The sequence below is a fragment of the Amblyraja radiata genome, chromosome 16 (genome assembly GCF_010909765.2).
Source record: "Amblyraja radiata isolate CabotCenter1 chromosome 16, sAmbRad1.1.pri, whole genome shotgun sequence".
In the NCBI taxonomy this organism is placed as follows: domain Eukaryota; kingdom Metazoa; phylum Chordata; class Chondrichthyes; order Rajiformes; family Rajidae; genus Amblyraja; species Amblyraja radiata.
In genome coordinates, this window is record NC_045971.1 from 2,998,117 (window position 1) to 3,011,012 (window position 12,896).

The 12,896-nt window shown below is 44.6% G+C and overlaps 1 protein-coding gene across 3 annotated transcripts in view; it reads left to right on the plus strand.

Annotated features, from left to right (window-relative positions):
• Nucleotides 1-12,896, plus strand: part of pcgf2 (polycomb group ring finger 2) — a 41,892-nt gene that overhangs the window by 12,743 nt on the left and 16,253 nt on the right. For all 3 annotated transcript variants that reach the window (XM_033034887.1, XM_033034888.1, XM_033034889.1), the window contains 4 exons: nt 5,015-5,143; nt 10,776-10,872; nt 11,524-11,579; nt 11,673-11,723. In XM_033034887.1, coding sequence (XP_032890778.1) covers nt 5,015-5,143; nt 10,776-10,872; nt 11,524-11,579; nt 11,673-11,723 — 333 coding nt within the window. The remainder of the gene's footprint in view (nt 1-5,014; nt 5,144-10,775; nt 10,873-11,523; nt 11,580-11,672; nt 11,724-12,896) is intronic.

The window sequence follows — 12,896 nt, forward strand, 5'->3', positions numbered from 1 at the left end:
CCCGAAAAGTGACTTTTTCCGTGCATTTCAGTCTGAAGAAGGATCTCGACCCGAAACGTCGCCCATTTTTTCTCTTCAGAGATGCTGTCAGAGAAGTCCCGCTGACATACTCCAGCATTCTGTGTCTATCTCCAGAGATGCTGCCTGACCCGCTGACTTACTCCAGCATTCTGTGTCTATCTCCAGAGATGCTGCCTGACCCGCTGACTTACTCCAGCATTCTGTGTCTATCTCCAGAGATGCTGCCTGACCCGCTGAGTTACTCCAGCACTCTGTGCATCTTTGCTCCGGTGGCGCTCAGGGCTGAAGCGCTGCTGAATACAAGTTCACAAGTTATAGGAGCAGAGTTAGGCCGTTCGGCCCATCGAGTCTCCTCCGCCATTCAATCATGGCTGATCTCTGCCTCCTAATCCAATTTTCCTGCCTTCTCCCCATAACCCTCGACACCCGCCCTAATCAATAATTTGTCTATCTTCTTCTTCTCCTCCTTGCGTATGGCGTGCACAGCCTGAAGTTGTAGGGCAACGTGTTCTATTTGATCTTATTTGATTGTGCACGTCAGGTTGACTGCATTCGTCGAAACAGGGCGGACCACGTGAAGGTTGCAATCTCCCACCCCCCAATTGTCTATCTCTGAACAAACCAGGGGGGCGCGATCATCTGTGAACGAATGATCCACGCGAATAACGTCAGAATGAATGGTTTTGGGGTTACAGTTAGAACGACCCCGACGGCAAAATATATTGCCCGGTCAAGTGTTGAAAGTGGACAGCTATCAAATGTGTCGGAAGCGACTGCAGTTAGTTGGCGGTTTACACTGAAGAGAGACACAAAATGCTGGAGTGACTCAGCGGGACAGGCAGCGTCTCTGGAGAGAAGGAACGGGTGACGTATCGGGTAGAAATTCTTCATGCGTTTATTTCCTTTCCAAGCGACGATGATCGGGTTTTGACGGGTGTCAGGGGTGATGGCGAGAAGGCGGGATATAGGGTTGAGAAGGAAAGATAGATCAGCCATGATTGAATGGCGGAGTGGAATTGGAGGTCCGAACGGCTAAATTCTGCTCTTAGAACGAATGAGCTGGTGGCTGGAGGGCCAGTGCGTGCATGGGAGAAGAGCAGAAAGCAGTCGAGGGATGTTTTCAGCATGTACAACTTTGCGGAGTGGCTGATGTAATGCAGTGTTTGAGAAACGTGCTTAAGTACAGGAGTGGGTAACGCACACTCACTCACTCACACACTGCTGTTTCTACTCAGTTGCCTGGTAACCGCGTCTATATCTACAGACACATTTGAGGTAAAGCGAGGATATTTAGCGAATGGGAAGCACCAGACATGACAAAAGTGTTAGCGTTTGAGGGAAGTCTGGCGGCCCGGTTACCTACTGCCAGGTCACCCCCCCATATATCCCCCCCTCCCCCCCCCTCACCCCCAGCCCAATTGTACAAACACAAACAAATGGGGGGGGGGGGGGATCAATTACAAATACATACTTAACAAACCTTGTGGTAAATTTATGAAATATTCGTTTTTCAGGATTCATCAGTATCATGTTTTTTTAAACTAAATATTACGGATATCCCCCCACCCAACTAGCGGCAATCAGCAATTGACATCTCATAAAATAGATAGAAATCTCTGCACCCAGAAAGCTTGATACTGTAACATAGAAACATAGAAACATAGAAAATAGGTGCAGGAGTAGGCCATTCGGCCCTCCGAGCCTGCACCGCCATTCAATATGATCATGGCTGATCATCCAACTCAGTATCCTGTACCTGCCTTCTCTCCATACCCCCTGATCCCTTTAGCCACAAGGGCCACATCTAACTCCCTCTTAAATATAGCCAATGAACTGGCCTCAACTACCATCTGTGGCAGAGAGTTCCAGAGATACTGTACACCGCATTTCATTAAATCTGAGCGGGATTGGACGCGATTTTTATTCTCCTAAACCAGATCTATTCTCTAATTCTGTTAAAATATAATTATGCCGGCTGAAATACGTTCAATTCCACTGTACAGTGGAATGCCAAATGAAGATAGACACAACATGCTGGAGTAACTCAGCTGGACTGGCAACATCTCTGGAGAAAAGGAATGGGTGACGTTTCGGGTCGAGACCCTTCTTCAGACTGAATCACGAGAAAGGGAAACGAGAGACATAGACGATGATGGAGAGAGATATAGAACATATTAATTAAAGCTGGGGGGGGGGGGGGGAAACAATGATAAAGGAAACAGGTCACTGTCAGCTGTAGCTAGGTGAGAATGAGAAGCTGTATATCTTGGGTGGGGGAGGGGTGGAGAGACAGGGAATGCCGGGGTTACTTAGAGAAATCAATATTCATACCCGTGGGTTATAAGCTGCCCGAGCGATATATATGAGATGCTTAAGAAGGAACTGCAGATGCTGGAAAATCGAAGGTAGACAAAAGTGCCGGAGAAACTCAGCGGGTGCAGCAGCATCTATGGAGCGAAGGAAATAGGCAACGTTTCGGGACGAAACCCGGAAGGGTTTCGGCCCGAAACGTTGCCTATTTCCTATAGTGGAGATTGTTCAACTCTTTGCATGGAGCGGAGGTAATAGGCAACGTTGCCTATTTCCTTCGCTCCATTGATGCTGCTGCACCCGCTGAGTTTCTCCAGCACTTTTGTCTATATATGAGACGCCGTTCCTCCAATTTGCGTTTAGCCTCACTCCGACAATGGAGGAGACCGAGGACAGAGAGGTCAGTGTGGGAATGGGAAGGAGAATTAAAAGTGTCCAGCAACCGGGAGATCAGGTAGGTCCAGGCGGGCTGAGCGAAGGTGTTCCGCGAAACGATCGCCCAGTCTGCGTTTGGTCTCGCCGATGTGTAAGAGTCCAACACCTTGAACAACGGATACAGTAGATGAGGTTGGAGGAGGTGTAAGCCTCACCTGAAAGGACTGCCGGGGTCGTTGGACGGAGTCGAGGGAGGAGGTATAGGGACAGGTGTTGCATCTCCTGCGGTTGCAAGGGAAGGTACCCGGGGAGGGGGGTGGTTTGGGTTGGGAGGGGCGATTCAACCAGGGAATGCCAAATGTACCCGTGTCTCGCTAACAATATTGAGTCCCAGGGAAGGGTTTGAATTATGAAATGAATGATCCCCATTCTGTTGTTAAACTCGCGGTGAGCAGAGAGATATACAGTATCAACGCAGTTTCTATCACGTCTGCCCCTGTCCCACTTAGGAAACCTGAACGGAAACCTCTGGAGACTTTGAGCCCCACCCAAGGTTTCCGTGCGGTTCCCGGAGGTTGCAGGTAGTTGCTGGAGGTTGCAGGTAGTGGAAGCAGGTAGGGAGACTGACAAAACCCCTCCGGGAACCTCCGGGAACCGCCCGGAAACCTTGGGTGGGGCGCAAAGTCTCCAGATCTTTCCGTTCAGGTTTCCTAAGTGGGACAGGGGCATTACAGTGGACGTTGCCCGATTGCGTTAATTTAGCTTCCAGCGATAACGGGTGTTATATCCATGTCATTGTGAAGCGTGGTGAAACTCACCTGAAACATTACCCACTTCTCTTCCACCAGATGTTGCCTGGTCCGCCAAATGATTACAACGCTTTTATTAAAGGAACCCACCCGAAATGTCGCCCACCCTTTATCTCCAGAGGTGCTGCCTGACCCGCCGAGTTACTCCAACATTTTTGTGTCTATCTACTTCATTTTAGGGCATTGCAATATTCTCGCGTGTTAAAACATTTCTAGTTTCTCTCTCACCTCGCTATATCCCAAGCCTGTCTTGTGTACATGCTTCCCCCCACGCACAACAAAGACGTAATTTCGTTCATCTATTTCAAGAACTTTGAAAATGTATTTCAGGAACAGCACCTCATATTACCTCATGTATGAACACGGACTTCTCTAACTTCAAGTAACCATTGCTTTCTCTTTCTTTCCACCCCCCCCCCCCCCCCTCCCCCTCCCAGTTCCCCGACCAATCTTCACTGTCTCCGACTACATTTTAGGTAGACAAAAATGCTGGAGAAACTCAGCGGGTGAGGCAGCATCTATGGAGCGCTGAGTTAGATGCTGCCTCACCCGCTGAGTTACTCCAGCAATTTGTGTCTATCTTCTATTTGAAGGACTTCACAGCCAGACTCTCTGGAGGAAGAAATTGCAGATGCAGGTTTACACTGACGATAGACACAAAACGCTGGAGTAACTCAACGGGTCAGGCAGCATCTCTGGAGAGAAGGAATGGGTGACGTTTCGGGTCGAGACCCTTCCTCAGTCTGAGTTACTCCAGCATTTTGTGTCTATCTTCAACATCTCTGGAGAACACGGATAGGTGACGTTTGGGGGGTTCGAGACCCTTCTTCAGGCGATGTTTTGGGTCGAGAGCTTTCTTTAAACTCTTATTGTTGCGGGAGGCGACTTCAGGAGACTCCTGACGGGCACCCGAAACAGGGGCCACATCACCCCGATCCTGACCTCTCTCCACTGGCTCCCTGTGCGGTTCCGTATACATTTCAAGATCCTCCTCCACGTCTACAAAGCCCTCAATGGGCTTGCCCCCTCCTACATTAAAAGTCTTCTCACCCACCACTCCACCTCCAGGTCCTTCAGATCGGCCGACTTGGGGCTGCTGAATATCCCGCGGTCTAGGCATAAGCTTAGGGGCGACAACGCCTTTGCGGTTGCAGCTCCTAGACTGTGGAACAGCATCCCCCTTCCCATCAGAACTGCCCCCTCCATCGACACCTTTAAGTCAAGACTAAAATCTTATCTATACTCCCAAGCCTTTCCTGACGTCCACTGAGCGAGGGCTCTATGTATATATGTATGTAGTTTGTTTGTTTAGACTATTCTTATAACAAATGTAAAGCACTTTGGCCAACGAGAGTTGTTTTTTTTTAATGTGCTATATAAATAAATGTGACTTGACTTGACTTAATGGACTTCCTCTGAATATTGATACGAGACTTGTACACGGACAGCATCGCCCCTGACCCAATGCGTCAATGTAAGTTGCTTTCTTATCTCTCCAGAGTCCCCTGCATTTAACATGCACAGAACTACTCGTATCAAAATCACAGAGCTGAACCCTCATCTGATGTGTGCCCTGTGCGGGGGATATTTTATAGACGCCACAACTATCATAGAATGCCTACACTCATGTGAGTTCATTTTAAGCATGCATTTTATATGTTTAAATCATTCCAACCTCAGTCAATTGTCTTGTGACGTTAGGTGCATTTCTGAAGATAAACAAGTCGTTTTCGTTTTTGAAGCAGTTTCACCCTTGAAATCTCAAGTTATGAATCGTATGTATAAGTGTGTCTGCAATCCCAGTGCATGCTACCTTAAGATACTGTGCCTTTGTATTGTGTGTGTGTTGTTCTTTTGAAGAAATTCTCTTCACAGAGAATGACAATTAAGCGAGGGAGCCTCACTGAGAAATGTACAACGTTATGAGATTTTATTTATTTTACAGAACTAATAGATTAAAAAAACGTCTGGCTTATTTAGGTTTTCGAATGGTAACATTAGTCAATCCGAAATAACTCAACGGCACGGGGAATTATGTTGCTGGATACCTTTCTTTTTTGCCGAAAGCCCCAGTAGTTCACCTGATTGCCTCCTTAACATCACGAGGTGTCTTTGTTGGTGACTCAACATATTTTAAACATCACCGTGACGCATGAAACTGGTGGGGCTCGGGAGCTCGCGCGCTTTTAAAAAAAATGTTTCAAAATAGATTTTATTCAAGTAATAAATATTTACAATACAGATACCGTACTAAAAAAAACTCCACCCGACATGCTTGGTGGCTATATTCAATACTGAATTCACTCCCCAAATCACAATTTTACCCCACAACCCTTCCACTGGCGTGAAATCCCTTCTCTTATTTTGAGGGGCGTCTCCACCCCCACCCCCACCACCATGTCCAGCAGCGGAAGGACCCTCGCCTGTGGTCGTCCCCCACAGAGGCTTGGCGTTGGCTGCACAGAGCTTCAGTCCGTCTCCTCGGTACCCCATTCATCTGAGCAGTATTGTACCCAATGGGCCGCCAAACACCCATTCTGGGAGTTTCACAAGTGCAGAGCTCCGCCACCATAGGTGCAACAACACTCCATTATCATTGACTTTCCGCCATCACCCGAAACTCACCCCCGCGTCCGCGAACGGACCCTCGAAACCTCCGTCGAGGTAGGGAGAGGAAAAAAACACAAGCTGCAACACGATCGGACGGCTATTGTGACGCGTTGGAACAGCTGGAGCTTTGTTCGGCTTCTTGTTGAAGTCCGCATAATCCCTCCATTCTGCTAAAGCCCTGGTAAATCTCACCTTCTCACCTACCACCCCCCCCCCCCAGCAAGGTAACAAGCGCCTCTCCCCCTTCAAGTCTGGCCAATGTGAACATTACAGACACGTGCAAAACTGTCACCACAAAGTTGTCCCCAATCACCAGCAGACCGTCAGTTGGTATTTGTTATCACACATATTCATTGAAATAGTTAAATTTCATGATATCACTGAGACTGGATATCATTCTGTCCACTTGCAGAGTTTAAATTTACATTGCAGTTGGGATTTTCAAGATAAAATTTCCCTATAAATTGTTGGTATGAAATCGCATTTTAAATGAAATTCTTAACTGAGTGCAGATTTTCACATTGGAACCCGGCCATTTTGTTACATAATTTAGTTGACCGTTCATTCATGCACTGTTACATTTATTTGTTATTTAAGATCTGTCTGGAATCAAATAAGAGTATTTGTTTATCCCAGTAATCGATGGGAAGCGATTTGTCGAGATAGTGAAAACAAAACCGTGCCACAAGGGTTAGGCTTATTATTGTCACATGTGCCGAGGTGCAATTGAAACGAGCAGGAAGGAACTGCAGGTGTTGGTTTCAACCGAAGATAGAGACGGTTAAGATTGTTAAGGGTTTGGACACGCTAGAGGCAGGAAACATGTTCCCGATGTTGGGGGAGTCCAGAACCAGGGGCCACACAGTTTAAGAATAAGGAGTAAGACATTTAGGACGGAGACGAGGAAACACTTTTTCTCATAGAAAGCGGTGAGTCTGTGGAATTCTCTGCCTCAGGTGGAGGCAGGTTCTCTGGATGCTTTCAAGAGAGAGCTAGATAGGGCTCTTAAAAATAGCGGAGTCAGGGGATATGGGGAGAAGGCAGGAACGGGGTACTGATTGGGGATGATCAGCCATGATCACATTGAATGGCGGTGCTGGCTCGAAGGGCCGAATGGCCTACTCCTGCACCTATTGTCCATTGTCTATTGAGACAAAAAGCTGGAGTAACTCAGCGGGACAGGCAGCATCTCCGGAGAAAAGTTTCGGGTCTGAAGAAGGGTCTCCACCCGAAACGTCACCCCTTCCTTCTCTCCAGTGATGCTGCCTGTCCCGCTGAGTTACTCCAGCTTCTACCTGTGATTTAAAAAAATATTTGTTTTTCATGCTATCTAATTAAATCAGATAATACTATACATAAATACAATGAAGCCAAACTCAAGAATAATTCTACTTTATGCATGAACATTTGGACTCCAACAACTTATCGTCACTGACTTAGATTGAGTATCAAAACCATCCGAGAAATCAGACAAATAAATTGAATCGTATAATCCAAACGACCTTTGAAGATTATTGGCTCTAGTTTGAGATGTTAGTTGTAGACCATTAATTGAGACTGTTTAATATCAACATCCATTTCCATCATTTAAGGATGTTCGACTCAAAGTTATCCTGTTCAATAGCTTTACTTTTCAATGCATCTAAAGCTTATTCTGCACATAATTAGATTGCCATAGATTTGCTGCCGCGTGGCAATAATATTCTAGATGATTAATACACAGACAAGTCCTAGATTTTGTTCTGCACCTATGATCAATGTCAAACGTCTGTTGGTTTTTTTTCTTCCTGAACCAACACCTTTGCTGAAACAATCAATTTTATGCTCCTGTCAAACCTGACCCTGTAAACACAGACCTGGGCTACAATCTCACAACCTCATTGCAAGTCCTTAAATAATCGCAATCGTAAAATTAAATTACAGGTTTTGAAATAACTCACAGATGCCCAAGAATATACATTAAAATAGCGGACAACGGTTAAATTGCGACAACCTAAACACTGCCACCTGGGCCCGTTCTCCAGATAAAGCACCTTCTCATCCCCACGCTATGCACTGCACTGTGTGTGTGTAGACTCACTCGATCACTCGCGACTTGCTTACAATTCTCACGTGAATATTCAAGTTCTCGACTTGTCACCGAACTCTCTGGAATGCCATGAAGCCACGATATGTGTGTGTGTGTGTGTGTGTGTGTGTGTGGAGGAAAACTATTTTGATTCCTGCCATCTCTCACCTTCTCGTCCCACCCAAGACACTTTTGCAAGCATCTATCATTCACTGCGTTCTATATATATATATATCTCCGAATGAAACACCTCACGGTTTTGAAGGGTGCACGGATATAAACGCAATTATAAAGCTTTCCAACCTAGGAAAATTTCAATACACAGATATGTCTTTTGTGCGTTGGGATATTTTGTGTGTTAGTTCATTTTAAAACGTTTATTGTTAGCAAGCACAGAGATCAAGTCGACTAATGTATGGGCTAATTGAACCATGGGTTTAGCTTAAGATAGACGCAAAAAGACGGCGTGTTTAGTTTAGTTTAGTACATTTTAGAGACACACGGCATGGAAACAAGCGCTTCAGGCCGCCGAGACCACGCCGACCACCGATCACCCGTTCACACTGGTTCTATGTTATCCCACTTGCTCATCAACTCCCTGCACAATAGGGGCAAGTTATAGAGGGACAATTAACCTGCAGCCTCGCACGACTTTGGGATCCACCTAAACCCCACGCCGTCACAGGGGGAACGTGCACGCAGACAACATCCGAGGTCAGGATCGAACTCGTGTCTCTGACGCCGCCGCGAGGCAGCAGCTCCACCAGCTGCGCCACAGTCTTGTTTACCAGTTGTTTCACCAGCTCTATAAAATCCGTGCAAAACCAATTGCCCATCATACAAAAGACTTGAAAATACACAGGAATGCATAATCTATTGCGCGTTGCCAACTATGTTTCTCTTTGCAAGTCGAGGCGAATTTTGCAAACGGTGAAAGCAACGTTAGAAGAAGGTTTTTACTAACTTTATCTGAATGCAACAAGTCTCTGTCTCTCTGTGTGCAAACTCCAGCTTGGTGTCTTGCGCCGGGTTGTCATGGCGGCGTGCCACAATTTGTAACCGGATTGAGTTCACTGATTGCCACAAGGAAGACTTTCCATGTGGCCACATTTCATGCTGAATATTAATGACAGGCGACATCAGTATGTCGAGCAGTGGCTTAGAATATGTTCCCAGTCACTCCAAGCCAGTGCATCTTAAACTATTTCAGTGCCGCTCACCCCCTGAGTCTTTAATCACAAAATTTCATTCACCCTCGACTACATTTTCTTATGTTTTTTTTGGGATAATTTTCGTCTTATTCTCCCTTGTGTATAATTTCATATATAATTAATTTTGTCACATGAGCAAAAAACATAAATTTACTCATTTCTTAAGTGTTTATTTTATTCAATTTTCGAACATCCTAAAAATAGGTAAAGAAAATTAGGAGCGAAAAAAAAAAAGTGTAATTACCACCGGAGTTGGAAAATTATTCTAATAGAATTTTATTATTATTATTATTATTAATTCTTTATTTCGAACCATTAAATGATTTTAAAAAACCATTCCAACATCTAAACACTGGGCTTCAGCCCCATCCTACCATTTCGGGCTTTGATTATTGCAGTTTTTTTCCCTTTGAATGGGCCATAAAGTCATACAGCGTGGAAACAGACCTGTCGGCTCAACTTGCCTGCACCGACTAACATGTCCCATCTACACTAGTCCTACCTGCCTGCGTTTGGCCTACATCCCTTGAAACCAGACCTACCTGTCGAATTGTTTCTTAAATGTTGCAATAGTCCCTGCCTCCTCTGACAGCTCGTTCCATACACCAACCATCCTTTGTGTGAAAAAGTTACCCCTCAGATTCCTATTAAATCTTTTTCCCTTCACCTTAATCCTATGTCCTCTGGTCCTCGATTCCCTGACTCTGGGCAAGAGGCGTTGAGCCTCTGTGTGTGTTCTTGATATGAACTCAACACATCTTTAGCTGTTTCTGAATATTTAGAAGTATTGTTTCATATCATTCATATTGACGTGCCTTTCCCTTAAACTCCCAGACAGGTGTATCTTTTTAAATAGTTCAAATGAACCCCAATCACTCAATGAACATGTTAGAAGGCTTTTACATTGAACCGAGACAAAACAAAAAGTGAAATAGTTAGTTGATTCGAAACACAAATAGAAAATGATCAGTCATTTAAAATTATAGAAGAGTAAAGAGGAATGGGCCCTTCAGCCCACGATGCTGTACACAGTTTTAGTTTTAATTTTAGTTTTGCAGATATAGTGCAGAAACAGGCCCTTCGGCTCATCGAGTCTGCACCGACCAGCGATCCCCGCACATTAACACTTCCCTACACACACTAGGGACAATTTAACCAAGCCAATTAACCTACAAACCTGTATGTCTTTGAACACTTGTGTTGTATATTATGAGCAAAATTATGTCCCTTTATATGACATTGTGTACCTGTTATTGTCAAGTTTGTTATGGTCAAGTTTATAGAATGGCATATCATACTTATATGTGCTTCAATAATTTAATATACTTTCCATATCTAATGATCTTCACTTTTTTGTCAAAACCCTTGCAGTTTGTAAAACCTGTATCGTTCGTTACTTGGAGACCAACAAATATTGCCCCATTTGTGATGTACAGGTGCACAAAACTAGACCCCTTCTTAGCATTAGGTGAGTTCTGATGCAAGGTATCGTGTGGATCCATGTTTGGGGAGATTTATTGTCAGATGTTTTATTATGTCAAAACATTGGTACATATTTCTGGTCATTTTAATTGTGGAGGAAATCACATTTTTAATGAACGCAAACTCCAAAGCTTGTTCCTGTCATCAGTCCAACTTCTACTTTTAAAGAGGCACGAGGAACTGCAGATGCTGGAAACTTGAGCAGAACACAAAGTGCTGGAGTAACTCAGTGGGCCAGACAGCATCTCTGGAGGACATGGACAGGAGACGTATTGCATTGGGACAATTCCACAGCCGGATTGAATCACTCTGAAAAGGGTCGAACCCAAAATGTTGCCTATCCAATCCCTCTGCCGATGCTGCCTGAACCGTTGAGTTACTCCAGCACTTTGTGTTTTATTTTTAAGAATTAAAATCAATAGTTGGGAGTCATATTTTGACTAATGATTAATGAATGATAATTATGTATATGGGATCTAACCATGGAAAATAAATGCTCAAATTTTCTTCTATAGCCGCGTTAATAATTTGATTTAATTTCCTCCAAAATTGCAAAGCTGGTTTTATGGATCTGCTCTAACCTTCGCAAGCTATTTTCCATTTTCTTACAACCACATGTCCTTTTTCTTCCCCACAGGGCTGACAAAACATTACAAGATATAGTCTATAAATTAGTTCCGGGGCTTTTCAAAGGTAGGAAAATTCCTGACACTTTGTTTGCCATCTTAAGCCGTTATTTGGTGGTTTGGATCTGAACATTCTGCACTCATTCTGTTTCTTTTGCAGATGAGATGAAGAGACGGAGGGATTTCTACGCGGCCCATCCCTCAGCAGATGGTAAACGTTGATATGAAATTGGAGGATTAATAGTTCCTGAAAAAATGATACTGTTGTTGTGAACCAACCCTTCTCTCCCCTCCCCCTCCCCTTAGCTCTCTGAATGGCATCATACATCAGAACATATCACTAATTCTTAAAAGTTAGGTTTAGGCTTATTCTTGTCATATGCATTGGGGTACAGTGAAAAGCTTTTTTGTTTGTTGCTACCCAGTCAAGTCAGATAATACTATATGTAAATGCAATCTCAAGTACAGCCAAACTCAAGTACAATAGGTAGAGTGAAGGGAAAGATAGAGTGTGCAGAATATAGTTATCGGCATTTAGTGCAACAATTCACGTGTCTGCAATACGGGATTTTCCTAATGTTGAGCGTAGGATGAATGTGTCAGCTCCTGTTTCAGTTTATGGGAGATACATCAATTACATTTTCACCCTCCCCACTTCCTTATACTTGCTTCTCAAAGTCTACAGGTATCCAGCCCACTGTCATATGTAAAGAAAAAAACTCTTTGGACAAAAATCTTCTCCAAACGATCACCAGGGCCTCAAAACGTTGAACTAAAGCGGCCTCTGTGGAGACAAAAGATTTAAGTAGGTGCTTCAGGTTGTGACTGGTCTGCATCAGACTAAACTAATGATCAAAAGGTCAAACAAGCTGCCATGTTAATGAAGAAGGACTTTGTTAAGGTTTTGGAGATTTTATACAACCCTCAACGACTTCTACAGATGGGTCGTAGAAAGCATTTTGTCGGGATGCGTTGCGGCATGGTCTGGGGAAGAGCTCCACCCAAGACGGCAAGAGATTGCAGAGAGCTGCAGACACAGCCCAGACCATCACACAAACCAACCTCCCTTCCATCGAAGCCATCCATACTTCACGCTGCCTCGATAAGGTCACCAACAACACAAGACTAGTCTCCCCATGGTCACTCCCTTGTCTTCCCACTCCTATCAGGCATGTGGGACAGAAGCTTGGAAGCGCACGCCTCCAGGCTCAGGGACAATTTCTTCCCAGCTGTTATCAGGAACTGAACCAACCAGTGACAGGTCCTGACCTCCCATCTACCTCATTGGAGACCTATCTTTAATTGGACTTTACTGAGCTTTATCTTCCATTTAATGTAAAAACCCTTTGTAGCACGAAACATTGTACCCTTTATCCTGGATCTG